This window comes from Cinclus cinclus, chromosome 13 (genome assembly GCF_963662255.1).
Source record: "Cinclus cinclus chromosome 13, bCinCin1.1, whole genome shotgun sequence".
NCBI classification, from domain to species: Eukaryota; Metazoa; Chordata; class Aves; order Passeriformes; family Cinclidae; genus Cinclus; species Cinclus cinclus.
In genome coordinates, this window is record NC_085058.1 from 15,038,864 (window position 1) to 15,051,841 (window position 12,978).

Below are 12,978 nucleotides of genomic sequence, written 5' to 3' on the forward strand. Positions count from 1 at the left end.
AGTCATCTACAAGGAACCTGCTCCTCCTGGACATTTTCTCTTGGGCCTTTACCTCCTGTGTTATTTCTTCTTTACCTGTATCAGAACTGATCAAGTAAACTGAGCTCAGTGACAGCACTGGCAGTGCCCCTGGTTGCAGCACTCAGATTAAGTGACCCACCTGGCATCATCTAAGTCAAACACAGTTCTTCCTATCACATCCCCCGGCTGGATTAGGCGGCGAACATCATCAAGGACTTTGTCCCTGGGAAGAAACAAAGCAGCAAATCAGCAAATTGTAGTGACAGCGTGAGAAATATTGATATATTCTTCTAGAAAGTGCCTTGGGAAATTCTTTTTAAGGACTGTAAAGGACTTCCATGTGTTAACTCCAGGTGAACTTTTTTTCCCATTGTGAGAACATTTCTGCTCCATCCCCATTACGAGTTGCCTTTTGGGTTAAACCAATGATTCTGCCAAATTTCTTATTCACTACTGGATTGTGTCAAATTTTATTTATCCCCAGTTCTTCCCAGTCAATGCAAACCCCCAAGTGGACAGTCTTACCCTGTGAGGAAATATCTGCCATAACTTACAAACATACAAATCTGACTCATAGTGAATATTGACTATAAGTCAAGCTGATTTCTACTCATTATTAAACAGAGCTTCTCTGCTCCCTGAAGATGGTAGAATGGAATACCTGATTTTCTTCCTGACCTTTGAAGCAATCATGCTATGCCTCAAAGGATGATATGATTAGTCCCATTTTAGCTGTACAGTTACACATGTTGTTGTAGCCATAAAAGCAGAGCTTTTAGAGCAACAGTGCAAGAAGATGGTAGAGTGATTTTCCCTCTAGTTATTTCTAGTTTATATATTTACTGTAGAAAGAATCATTCTCCCTAGCAGTCAGAAATCAGTGGTCTTAACAAATGCCATTTGTTGTTCAACTCTAAAGTTTAGCATAGAATCCACCATCTTTGCTGCCTGCTAATAATCCCTTATACCATTAAAAAGAAATGTAAAGTTGCATACAGCCCTACTTGGAACAAAAGAACTGTAGTTATAAGAGCTTTCTCTGCTAGCACTTCGAAACACAATTTTGCACTCATCTGAGCACCTAAATAATGAGAGGTCCTTCCTGAGAGGACAGATAGGATTTTCCCTGAAAGAATCAGATGGGACCAATGCTACAAGCACTAAAGGTGCCTGAATAAAGAGCAAGATTGAAGGCTTCTCCATCTCCAAAATGGACTTGCTCTTGTTGTGTCCTAACACATTCACATTCCTAACAAATTCACAGGTCACGGACTCGCAATCCAGCTTAGATTTCCATCACGAATAAAGGCATATTGATGAATTTACCAATCAATTGAGGCAAATAATTGGGTTGCAAAAAGTTTGATCAATAACTTCCTAAGACATTCACCAAGAGCTGTTAGAGTCAGACCTACACAAGCCAGTTTTGAGCCCAAGAGCTCTCAACGTGGTCACTACATTAAAGCACAATCACCTTTGGACCCCATGCTTGCGCTCCAACAGGGGCTTGCTGTAGGGAGGTGGCTGGTGACCCCAGAAATCCGGGAACGCCAGCTCTCTGTAGCCTGGGATGGACTTCACACATTTGGCCCTGGCTGCATAGAAACAAGGGTCGTGGAATGGGATTTCCCTGTGGTGTTTCTCCAGAAGATTTCTAACTATATCCGAGCTCTCCATCCTCCCTTCAAGACTAGGATTGATTGAGGCCTCACAATGAGGGTAAAACATCTTTTTGTACCAAGCAGCATCTTTTGGGAGAGGGCAAAAAGCTAACACACGACTCCTGGGTGGATCTTCCTCCTCACAGAAGTCTTTATCCTGGGCTTCTTCAGCAATGTCTCTCTTATCATCATTCTTATCCCATATGCATTCCTCCTCCTTTTTCCAGCTCTGAAATGGGACTCTGAAATCCTGTTCCTCTGGATCTGGTCCCATCTCTGTGACACTTGGGTTTCTCCATCTGCAGTTTGGATGTTTCACAGAACTAGCACTTGGAATGAAATGAGAAGGAGCAGAGGGAAGATTCTCAGTCCTGTCCTCCAAGCTCTTCTTTTCCTCAGACTCAAATTCAAGTTCCTTTAAATTTAAAAAGCAGAAGAAGTTAAAAGAAACTACAGACAGATTGTGCCTCCTTCCAGATGAAACCTTTCAAAGAGGAAAAGAGGAAATATTTACACATCTCCCAAACCTGTACTCAACCAATAGAACAGCCACAGCAAACTCAGTGCATGGACCACTTGCCAGTATTTCTCTATCCACAAAGCTGTTTCAACAGAAATCCTCAGAAACCAAAAGGATCTGATTGGAGATGACTCGCCCAGACGACTCAACCAAAACCAATCATTCAAACAAAGAAGGGAATATATTTTGCAATGCATTTTTTTAAAGATATAAATGTTACAGGAGGGTAAAGGTGGCCAACCTGTCATGCAAAATTCCACTTTCATGCAAGAGTATGATTTAATTCCATTTGGCTATTTATGATCACAATCAATATCACAATATTGTGTGTGCAGGAGATACATTAACCCAGTGATCTTTTTCAGATTCATATTTGAAACAGGGTTTTCATCTCTTCTAAATTCTAAAACTTGTAATGAGTGCCATATTCCTTATTTTCTTGTTCCAAACACCACTACAAGAAAAATTATTTGAACTGTTCATTTCATTCAGTGCAATCTCCTCTTCCTTCAAACCACTAGTTGACAGTATTTACTTTTCACATCTCATTCTGATTTTGATATTGCTGTTGAAATTGCCAGCAAGGATAAAAATTTTCTGACAGATTTCTCATGTAGCAATTGATCCAACAGTGCTTACTTAATCTACACCCAGACAAATATCCATCAAACATAATTCCTTTTATCACTCATTATTCACACCAATAAACTACAGCAGAAGTCACAGTCTTTGGCTTTCCAGTCCTCTAAGACTTAGACTTACTTTTGAAATAGCCTTGTCTAGGTATCTGTCAATACTCCCTTTCAAGTATTTCTTAAATTCTGGAACATTCCCAAATAAAGAAAACTGCACTAAAATCATACCTGAAAATTCTGGGAAAGTTCTGCACACAGAGCTTCATATTTTTCAAGCTCTTGTTCTGGCCGGTCAAGCACTGGCCTTGACATCAATTTATTCACATCTGTCTCCAAGTCACAGTCCTACAAAAGCAGAATTTAAAAAGTATGTGTATTACACCTGCCCCATGAGATGATCTCAACCATCAGTGAATTGAGGATAAAAAAAAGTATCTGAAACTTTCACAGTCAAAGGCTGCTGTCCATTAATGTGCAGCCCCCCCCATCAGATGAGAGAACCAAAGCCAAACTGTGTCAAGCATTTGACTACTACATAAAAATAAAATTTAAAAAAACCCAAAAAACTAAAAACAGGAAAAGTTGGAACAAGAGGAAAGGATGGTGACATGGCATTGGTGACTGGGCATCACATCACAGCATTATTCAAATAATTCAATGTGCCTATGTCCCACCAAATGCCATCCAAGTAATTATTTGCTCCTGACAAACAGATTCATTTCCAAAGATGATATAAAAAGAAAAAAGCAAAATTGCCGAATGCACCAGTGCCCATGGCATTTAAAACCATGAGCCACACTTGGGTCACAAAGCAGAGTTCGAAGTGTTGTTTGGGCAGAGATGAAAAAGGCAGTGAAGACCTGCCAGGAGTATGAGGTCTGTTGAAAAGAATTTGCCACTGAGAGCACACTGAAACATAAGAAGCTTCAAATTTCAGATGAAAAAGAATAGATGGTGGATGTGGTGATTTTTATTTTCATAGAACTCTCTGAACAGTTCCTGATGGAAGGGTAGAGCCAAGTTTCAGTTTGTGAAAGGTTGGTGTTGCTAGCATGCATGGATGTGTTATGTAGCTGAAAAAACGTTTGTAAATCACATCAATACCAGCAAACATTCTGCAAAAGATCTTCTACAGAGAAAAACAAAAAAAAAAAAAAAGGATAAGCTGAAAGTTCATTATCCATTCCCTGCTTGCTTTCCCTTTAGCAAGGTTTTTTACAGGAGATATATGGCCAGTAAACCAGACAAACAGTATTTAAAACTCATATTCAGAATAAGCTCTTAGGCAAAATAAAAAAAAAAAAACACAACCTCAAAACTGCTTACATCTACTTGGTAAATCCTTATGAATAATGAAATAGTTCAGAAGCATAGTGGAGCTGTTACTGAATGAATAACTAATTAAAGAAGGAGATAAAGCCACTATGAGCCTTATTCCTAATGAGCATCTTGACGAGTTCTAATTCAGATAAAAACAGCCAGGCAGGGGCAAGTTAGGACACTCAGATAATGTGTGGGGGGGTTAAATTCCTTTTTTTCACTGGGTGATATCAGTTTAATATTTGAGGAGAAAAAGACAGGACAAGTAATGAGAATTCCCTTTTGCAGCAGTCTCGATCATTTCTAATTAGACTGCATTTACAACTTCATTTCTTTAATTTGCTTTCCCAAGCCTCTTTATGTGGACAAGACTCAGTAGCAGTATTCACTACTTCCCATTTCCATATGAGCTTGTCTGTATTTTCACAACACAAAAGTTTGCCCCGTCATCTTCAGCTGGTAGAAGTTTTTTTGGGTTTTTTTTGCCAGTTAGGTCACTGCAGGGAGAGTGCTAAGGGAGAATTCAGAGAAGTATTGAATAATTAATTGTATTATTTGTCTGTGTACAGCAGCAAATAAAGCAGGAATATAGGTTCAAATGCACCAGCTGTGGCTTAAAAGAACTAACCTTTCCCTTAGGGTAGAAGCACAGCCTAAACATGCACTGATTTGGGAATAAAGAGAGGGTTAGCCTTTCCTAGATAATAAATCAATTTTCCCCAAGTGCCATTTTCCTGGCACTTGTCTAGCGGATCAAAGATTCACCATTTATCCCTGACTGTGGATAGGATGCTGGGTAGTCTCTGCAGGAACAGAAAAGCCACCAAACCCTCTCCATCCTGGGTGACAAGCATGAAAATGAATAGAATAAAAGCAGGACACATTTTAGTGAAAGTCAGTGGATTCTGCTTTTCTTCTTTCAAGTATCCTCTTATTATCCATATAGTGTGTTCACATGGGACCACATGCACATCTACATTCTCTGCTTCGACAGTCTCGTGGGGTGTCAAAATGGATAACAATTTTATTTTCCAGTATGCAGATGCTTATGGGAAATATGGCTCATATACCTACTTCCTCTTTACTCTCCACATCCTCATTATCCCAATCTTTTTCAGCCTCTTCCTCTCCTTCACTTTCACTGTCACCTGCAGAAGTAGGAAGGAAGCAGAGATAAAGGTGTTCAACCTAATATCCCTCTCATACCCCACAGAGAAATATGTGTAAATTCGTCTATGTCTGCCACACAGTACACAACCCACCACAACCCTGATGAAAGCAAATCCCATTTGTTAATCTCATATAAATGAATTTGGCACTAATTCACCCAGTTTTTAAAGCTCTCTTCTCTTGGACTCAAGCGCTGCCTTTCCAAACCATGACAAATGTCCCCATGATATGGATCCAACTCATTTTGCAAAGCAATGCAGGGATTTTCTGCTTGGCTGCAATGATATTACAGGATACTCTTAATCTGTATTATCTAGATTAGGATATTTTACTGCTATGATTGTTATAGTATTTCAGCATCTTCCACACGAAATTGAATGTAGCAAAAATTGCTTCTGTGTATCATGGAGCCTTTTCCACAGAGCAGCTCTCCTGCCTGTGCTTGAGTTCTGCTTTCCAGCAAGAGCTCCCATCTTTTACTCATGCAGCACGACTTCTATCTGCTTTTACTTTAGAAAGGGAAAAGGATAGTATTCTTGCAGTTCTTTACCGAAAAAGCTGCAGGGCAATTTTTACCCCCCAAGCAGCTACAGGCACAATTATGTCTCCATCTGTTACTGGGAAGCAATAGCCTCTCCAGCCCCTGCTATACCCACTTTGTTCCATTATTTTTTGGATAACAGAATATTTTTTTTCCCCTTTTCCTTACTTCTGTCTTCTCTCATTTATTCTCCAAACAGACCCTCACAGATTCAAGAAGACCTGGGAGTAATTTCTTCCCTACTGAGTGACACCATAGGTTATCAGATTAATTTTAACTGTAAACCTCAGGACTATGCCAAGCTTCCCTTCCCCAGATCTCACATTTAATTCTAATGTCATGCTTCTTTTCCTCCTTCTGAACTCACCCTTTAGCCATTTACCTTCAGATCCCTCACATGGAGGTTCAGCACTGGCATTCCCAGGAAGAGGGAAGGAATAGGAACTTCTGACAGTCACCACAGGGAGATGCTCCTTGGGGTAGCACTTCCTCAGAATATGGGTTGCAGTAGTTATAATAGGATCCAGATTTTTACAAGATAAACAGTCCTAAGAAACAAAGGAGAACTACATTAAGAACAGCTTCTTACAACAATCTTCCCTGTCACACAATCCCCCAAAGCAGAGCCACTTTTCTGGTGAGAACATAATTCCCTTTACCATTCATGATTCACACCCACAAACCACAGCAAAACATCAATCTTGGTTTTCCAGTCCTATAAGATCTACAGGTTTACTCTTGAAATAATCTTGTCTAGTTATCGTTTTTCAATATGTCTTTTCAAATAGTTCCTAAATTCTGGAATATTCACAGATCAAGGAAACTGCACTGTGATTGTACCTCAAAATCATGTGGAAGTGCTGGACATACAGCTTCATACTGTTCACATTATTTCTCCTTCTTTTTTATCATTGAAGAAATACAACTGAAACAGCAAGACCTCAAGTTCCTGCAGTCCATCTCTTACAGACACACAGGTTAGCATGGACCTCAGGGGACTTCCATCCCTGCATGTCATTTGGGAGACACAGCATCTCCAAGCTCAGCTCCAAGTGAGGGTAGTGAGGGTACATTAAAGGAAGCTAACACAGGTAAAAGTAGCACTGAAGCAATATGGCTTTCAATATGGATTTAAAAATGCTTTGTGGAGCCCATGTGTATGTTTTGGCTGCCAAAACATGCCAAAATCTGTGCCTCTGCCCCTTCAGCACACTGTAGCCACAGTCATCATGCCAAAACTCACAGAGATAAACTAACACAGTTCACAGCACAATTTCAGGGTGTTCATGGTACACAATGCATTCTCAAAGAGAGCACTCCTGCTGTAATCTGTGGTTAAAGCATTAGGCCCAAGAGCTGAAAGATCACTATATATTATCTAATCATAAAATAATTAATAATTGCAGTATCCCATAATTTCTGTTGCTATAATCCAGAGGAGAAAAAAATAGACATGTAAGGAGTTTTTAGAGCCCAGGTATACTTTGAAGACACAGAATATTTTGTATTTTTTTGTTGTACTGTTGTGCAAGTGAGCTCCTCAGACTTTTGTTGCAAATAAAACAAAAAAAAATCCCCACAGAACTAAAGCAAAGTCCTCCAGGAACAACACAGAAGTGACATAAGTCTTCATACAACACAGTGTATGTCTTCAATAAAACAGTCAGGGACTTTGGATAAAGGAACAATACTGCTGCCCAAAAGCAAAGGAGTTTAAAACCAATGGGTGCAATTCTCAGAAAACCCAGCCCTCAGATTTGCCCAAATACAGCACAACCAAAGCACAGCCTCCATCAGAGTGACTGAGTCATAAGTGCAGTATCCTACTCAAGTTTTCACTTTGCCTCTCAGCATGTTTTCTTCATTGGTTTGGAACTAAGACTGAGCTCATCAGAACAGGAATGCAACTTAAATAAACAGCATGAATGTGGTGTAAGGCAAAAGAAAAATATTGCAATACATTCTACTACTATTTCATAATTTTGCATCCCTGTGGCAGAGATAAAATGGAACAACCAAGAGGGAAAAGAGATACTTCATGCCATTGTCTGACAGCCCATAGTAAAAAAAAAAAAACAAAAAAAAACCAACAAAAACCCCACCAGACAATCCAAACATTCAGCAGAACAAGGAAGAGGGCCAAAAAGAACATAAAGAACATAAAATGACCACTGGAACACAGCTCCTGCCTGATTAATCTGACCTCCTAGGATAAGGTGACTGTTTAGTGGTAGACTTGAAAGTGCTGAGTTAATGACTGGATTCAATCTTAAAGGTCTTTTCCAATCTAAATGATTCTGTGATTATAAAGTCCTTTATTATAATCAGGAACAGGAAAATGGTTGCATTGGGGTTCTTTTGGTTGTAGAGGATTCTACTGTTTTCTCATGTATGATTGAACAGCATTATAAGATTCAGTGGGATTAACCAGGATTCCTGTAGGGAGGATAGAAAAAAAAAAATCATCCAAAGCTGACATGCTTACAAGACTCACTACAAGAATTTTAATATGTATTTCTAGTTCTCTGGCTGTTTGGAACTAGGGGGAGAGAAAAGAAAATTATGAAAGCATCTCTGAGGAAAGTTTTATTATGGGTAGAGCAAACACCAAGAAGAACAGTTTCTATTTCTGTTTCAATTTATTCACTCCTTCCTACGGTTGCCTTTGTTTGCTTGTTATTAAAGGAAAGATTAGGAAAGTTTGTCTACATGTGGGAACAGGCTAATATTCTCAACAGACTACTAGTTTAGTTTACTAAAACTGATCTGTTTTTGCTAAAAGAGTGAACACAGGACTGTTTAATTGCCTGCCTTGGGACAACCAACTTAATTCATTGCCAAGTGAATTTAAATAGTCAAGAACAAGGCATGTTCATCCAGACAATGAACATCAGCACATGGAGTTACTCAATGATGCTATTTGAAAGTCATTTTTCTGTACAGCAAATTAGCTCACAAGTGCAAACAAGCCTTCAGATTCCCACAGATTCCCTCTAAGGTCTGTTTTCATTACTGCTCATAAAGTGCTCTCAGATTCTAAGGTAACACTGTTTACAAATAACTGAAAAATACTACATCAGTGTGTTGGAAAAGCCCTTTTTACTGACACCTGGGAAACAGACTGGAGACTGCTCTGTGTGTAAGCTATCCTATTTATTTTGTGGTGGAATAATGTGAATGAGGAAAAAGTAAATCCTTAGCTCAGAAAACTCATGTAAAGCTAACCTGGACTCAGAACTGCTTTTTAATCTCCACACTCAATCTTTTCTCCACTGAATTTGGAATAGAACAGATAGTATGCTATGTGATATATGGGGGGGAAGGAGGTTTCAATACGCAAGACAAAAGATAGTGATGCTGATGGATGCTCCTACTGGCAAACAGAGTGGAATATAGGACAATATTATCCTAGAGTAGCATGGGAAGGCTGAAGAGAAACAAGGCAAGTTTAAGAATCTAGATGGAAAAGTGATAAAATATCAAGATAACATTCCATGCAGCAGTCTCACCTAAAGCACATACAAACCTGTTTTCTTGTCTCAGAGTAGGCAGCTCTGTCACTGCACACAAAACCAGACAGTGCTAATGTGAATATACCATTTAACTGTCAGGAAAATCTAAGTGCTGCTAGGAAGAGGGAATGGGAACAGAAAGTACTTCCTTTCCATTAATGATTTCATTATCTATTTTTTTTTATTCCAGGTAGAAGTAGAATTCAAAATATCTTTAAATTCCCCTAAAATATCTCTAAACTCTACTCAAACAGAGCAGCAGTCACTTCTAATCCATGTGAGGTGACAGTTTTTGAATTATTGGCTCCTCCTGTAAAGAAATAAGCTTAAGGACTACTAAAAGCTCAAGTATTTCATCTGTCCATCAGCCCAGACAATAGGCAGCCAGAGAGGTGTCAGCTGAAAGCCAGCCTTGTAAATTGAATTTCCACTGGAGTTTAAAACAAATCCATCTGGGCAAAATAGTTTTCATTTCAATAAATATCTGTATAAGGAGGTTTAAAAAAAACCAAAACAAAATAAAAAACCAAAACCCACACCCTTAAAAAGTTCTAAAACTTTATAGCCACACTTTAACACTTTAAAAAACCTCATTAGCTGCTCAGAGTTTGGTCAAGTTTAATCACCACAGCATTCCATAAAAGCACTAAAATATTGACCACACACACAGTCATTGCTTTCCCAGTCAGGAGCTGTTTGTCTAGCCCTGTCTTTATCTCTCTCTCTTGCTACAGCCTGTTGTCCACCTCAGGAGACAGGATTTCCCATCTTTCTGGCATGGAAATCATGAAGATTTTCATGGCACAGCAGCCTCTACCTCAAGTTAGAGTAGGGAAGAGCATGAGTGAGACCTCCTAGGGCTGCCAGACTCCTGCCAACACTTCATGCCTTGGAGAGACACTGCAAGACTGACAATATCCCAAAGCAGTGAGAGAATATTGAGCTTTGAATATCTCAACCTTGGTTATTCCTTGTCCAAGGTCTCCCTAATAACACACACTGGGAAAACAAAGCAATCTGGAGGCCCCTGAAGCTGTCATTTCCACTCCACTTCTGCCCTTTGGAAGGATCAGCATTAGCAGTGTTTACTGGAGCCTTAGAATGTCATTTCCTGTTTGTTCACCCAAGGTGACCCCACGTTTGCTCTTCCCATGGAACTGCTCCCAGGCTGAGCTATCAGGAGGTGTTAGCTCAGAAAGCTCCATGGGCTGCGGAAGGTTCTAGAGAGGGAACGAGCCAACATCCACCCTCAAGCAGCTCTTTCCATCCACCCCATTCCCATCTCTTCAGACCAGGGATTTCTCATTAACAGAGGCCATAATCCTTTGGGAGGTCTGCTGGCTCTGGCCACCTCATCCTACCTAAAGGAAAGGCCAATTCTTCATGAGGAAAGTGAAGTGAAAAAATTCCAGAAGTCTCCCATATGCTGGTGGTAAGAAATGACTCACAGAAGAATCCTTAATGACAGTGATGGAAAAGGGGAAGGGAAAAAAACCACTGAATCATAAGGCAATGGATTTTTTAAGGGAAAAGTTTTTTCTTTCTGATGGTTCCAGAGATAATGAATAGCCAGTAAGAATGACAATAGAAACACTCCTATGGAATCATACTGGTGATTTTCTCTAAGTTCAAAGCAAGCTAAGGAAGCATTTTGCTGAGGGGCTGAGGAAACTCTCACTGTTCTGTACCTGCCTTTTCTATCCCTTATAGGCATCCCATCCACAGGACCACGGCATCTTTCTTGAACTCACAATGTTTTCACAAGACTAAAATTTAACCTCCTGAAAAAACTGTTGATGGGTGTTTCTCATTAGGAAAGGCTTGGCTAAATGAGCATTTTGTTTAAAAGGCTGAGTGGAATCATCTGGATATGGTAAAGGAAAACCTCACGAAAGACCTAAGCAATTTCCCTAGAAAGATACTGCATTATTCTTCAGGATAGGAAGTCCAAGCAGGCAGCAGGATACACAGGGAAAGAGAAAAGCAGCAGTAAAAGCATGAACTGGAATTACCATGCATCTCATAGAAATTAAGATTTGTTTTAAAACTAAACACTTCAGCTTTTCTGAAGTACTAACTGAGTAAAAAGTCAATAGTTCTTAATTTTATAATTTTTTTCATCTATATGTCCTATCCTGAATTTATATAATGATGGAATTTCCTGCAGTGGGATGTAGACCCCAGCCCTAACCACCAAATCACCACATTTAAACACAAAAAGCACCATTTACCTGCACACTTGTGAAAAGAATCTCCATTCCCCTGGAACCAAGGAAAGTCTCCCTGCCCAGCTGGATGTTGGTGATGTACTTTAGGCAGAGCAGGAGACCCCTACGAATGTAAATGTAGTTGTTGGAGACATCATTGCGGTGCCAGTCTTGGTAGAGTCTCAGCAATTCACCCAGGTAGCCTCTGTTCACTGCCCGGCGGCTGTTGGACTCTGAAAAGGAGAGAAAAGGCTGAATTAAACTCCTTCCCGATTGGTAATTGTGGATACTCAGTGCTTGAACTCAGACTTGAACACCTGCTCATTCTGGCTTAATGGTCTCAGTTAAAAAACCAATCTTTTACCTTTTTTTTAATATTTAAAATTTAATTTGCAGAACGTGACCCATGTTCTTGGAACAGTACACGAAAAAAAGCCAAACAAGCCACAACAGTGTCCTGCCTGGAAACAGGAACCCTCCAGATGAACCCAACCACAAGTCTGTATCTCCTTCCAACTGCTAATAAACCTAAATCCAGTTGCAGCACCACAAGATTTCCTGGAACTACCAAAGCTCCTGAGGACTGAGAAAAACTGAATAAAGTAAGAGTAGTCAACAGCATAAAACCTTCACACTGTGCTGCACATCAGTCCTGAGAGAACACCTTGCTGAGATCAACAAATTCAAAAAACCTTGTGGCTGTACAGTCCTGTCACAGCCAGAGAAATTATGTTTAACTTCTAAATGTATTCCCACAAATACCTACATAATGAAAGCCATGAATCAAGTGATTCTGGAAAACCACAGTATTTAAAAATTAACAAAACACCAACACGAGCAATAGCAGTTTGGCCTTCTTTTCTGTTGTTTTCTGGCTCCAAGATTTTAAAGGTCAAATTCAGATAATGTTTAAAGGTTACTGCATGGGCAAGAAAACTACAAAAAGGATTAAAAATTAAATTTATAAAAATATAAAAGGATATCTACAATATTCCCTTAATCATGTAGCTCCAGGATATCAGACTGAAAGGAGAATATGATAAAGCTTGTGATATAACACAAATTCTGCTGAGTTTCTAAAACACATCCCTTCACCCACTGCATTCCTTGCCCTGGCCCTCAGGACAAACAGGAAACCATACAGGACTCCAGGCTGCCTCACTTTAAACCAACCCTGCCTAAATTTTCCTGACTGGTCCTGACAGTCCTTGCTGTGACACACATTAAAAGCTGTCAGGAGCTCAGTAATCAACTGGGGGGCCAGGTAGCATATGCAGGGCAGGAGCTCAGCTCTCCGAATGCCAAGGAGCACTTGAAGCTCACAGCAGATGGCTCCTGGTACAGCTGCTCCAGAGCTAGTGGGCTCCAATCCATTTCCACTTCATTAAACA

The 12,978-nt window shown here is 39.9% G+C and overlaps 1 protein-coding gene across 1 annotated transcript in view; it reads right to left on the reverse strand.

Annotated features, from left to right (window-relative positions):
* AGBL1 (AGBL carboxypeptidase 1) overlaps nt 1-12,978 on the reverse strand; it is a 246,363-nt gene that overhangs the window by 199,485 nt on the left and 33,900 nt on the right. Inside the window, exons 7-12 of the mRNA XM_062501147.1 lie at nt 11,612-11,820; nt 6,251-6,416; nt 5,232-5,305; nt 3,066-3,182; nt 1,496-2,097; nt 161-244 (exon numbers count right to left, since the gene is read on the reverse strand). Of these exons, the coding sequence (XP_062357131.1) occupies nt 161-244; nt 1,496-2,097; nt 3,066-3,182; nt 5,232-5,305; nt 6,251-6,416; nt 11,612-11,820 (1,252 nt within the window). The remainder of the gene's footprint in view (nt 1-160; nt 245-1,495; nt 2,098-3,065; nt 3,183-5,231; nt 5,306-6,250; nt 6,417-11,611; nt 11,821-12,978) is intronic.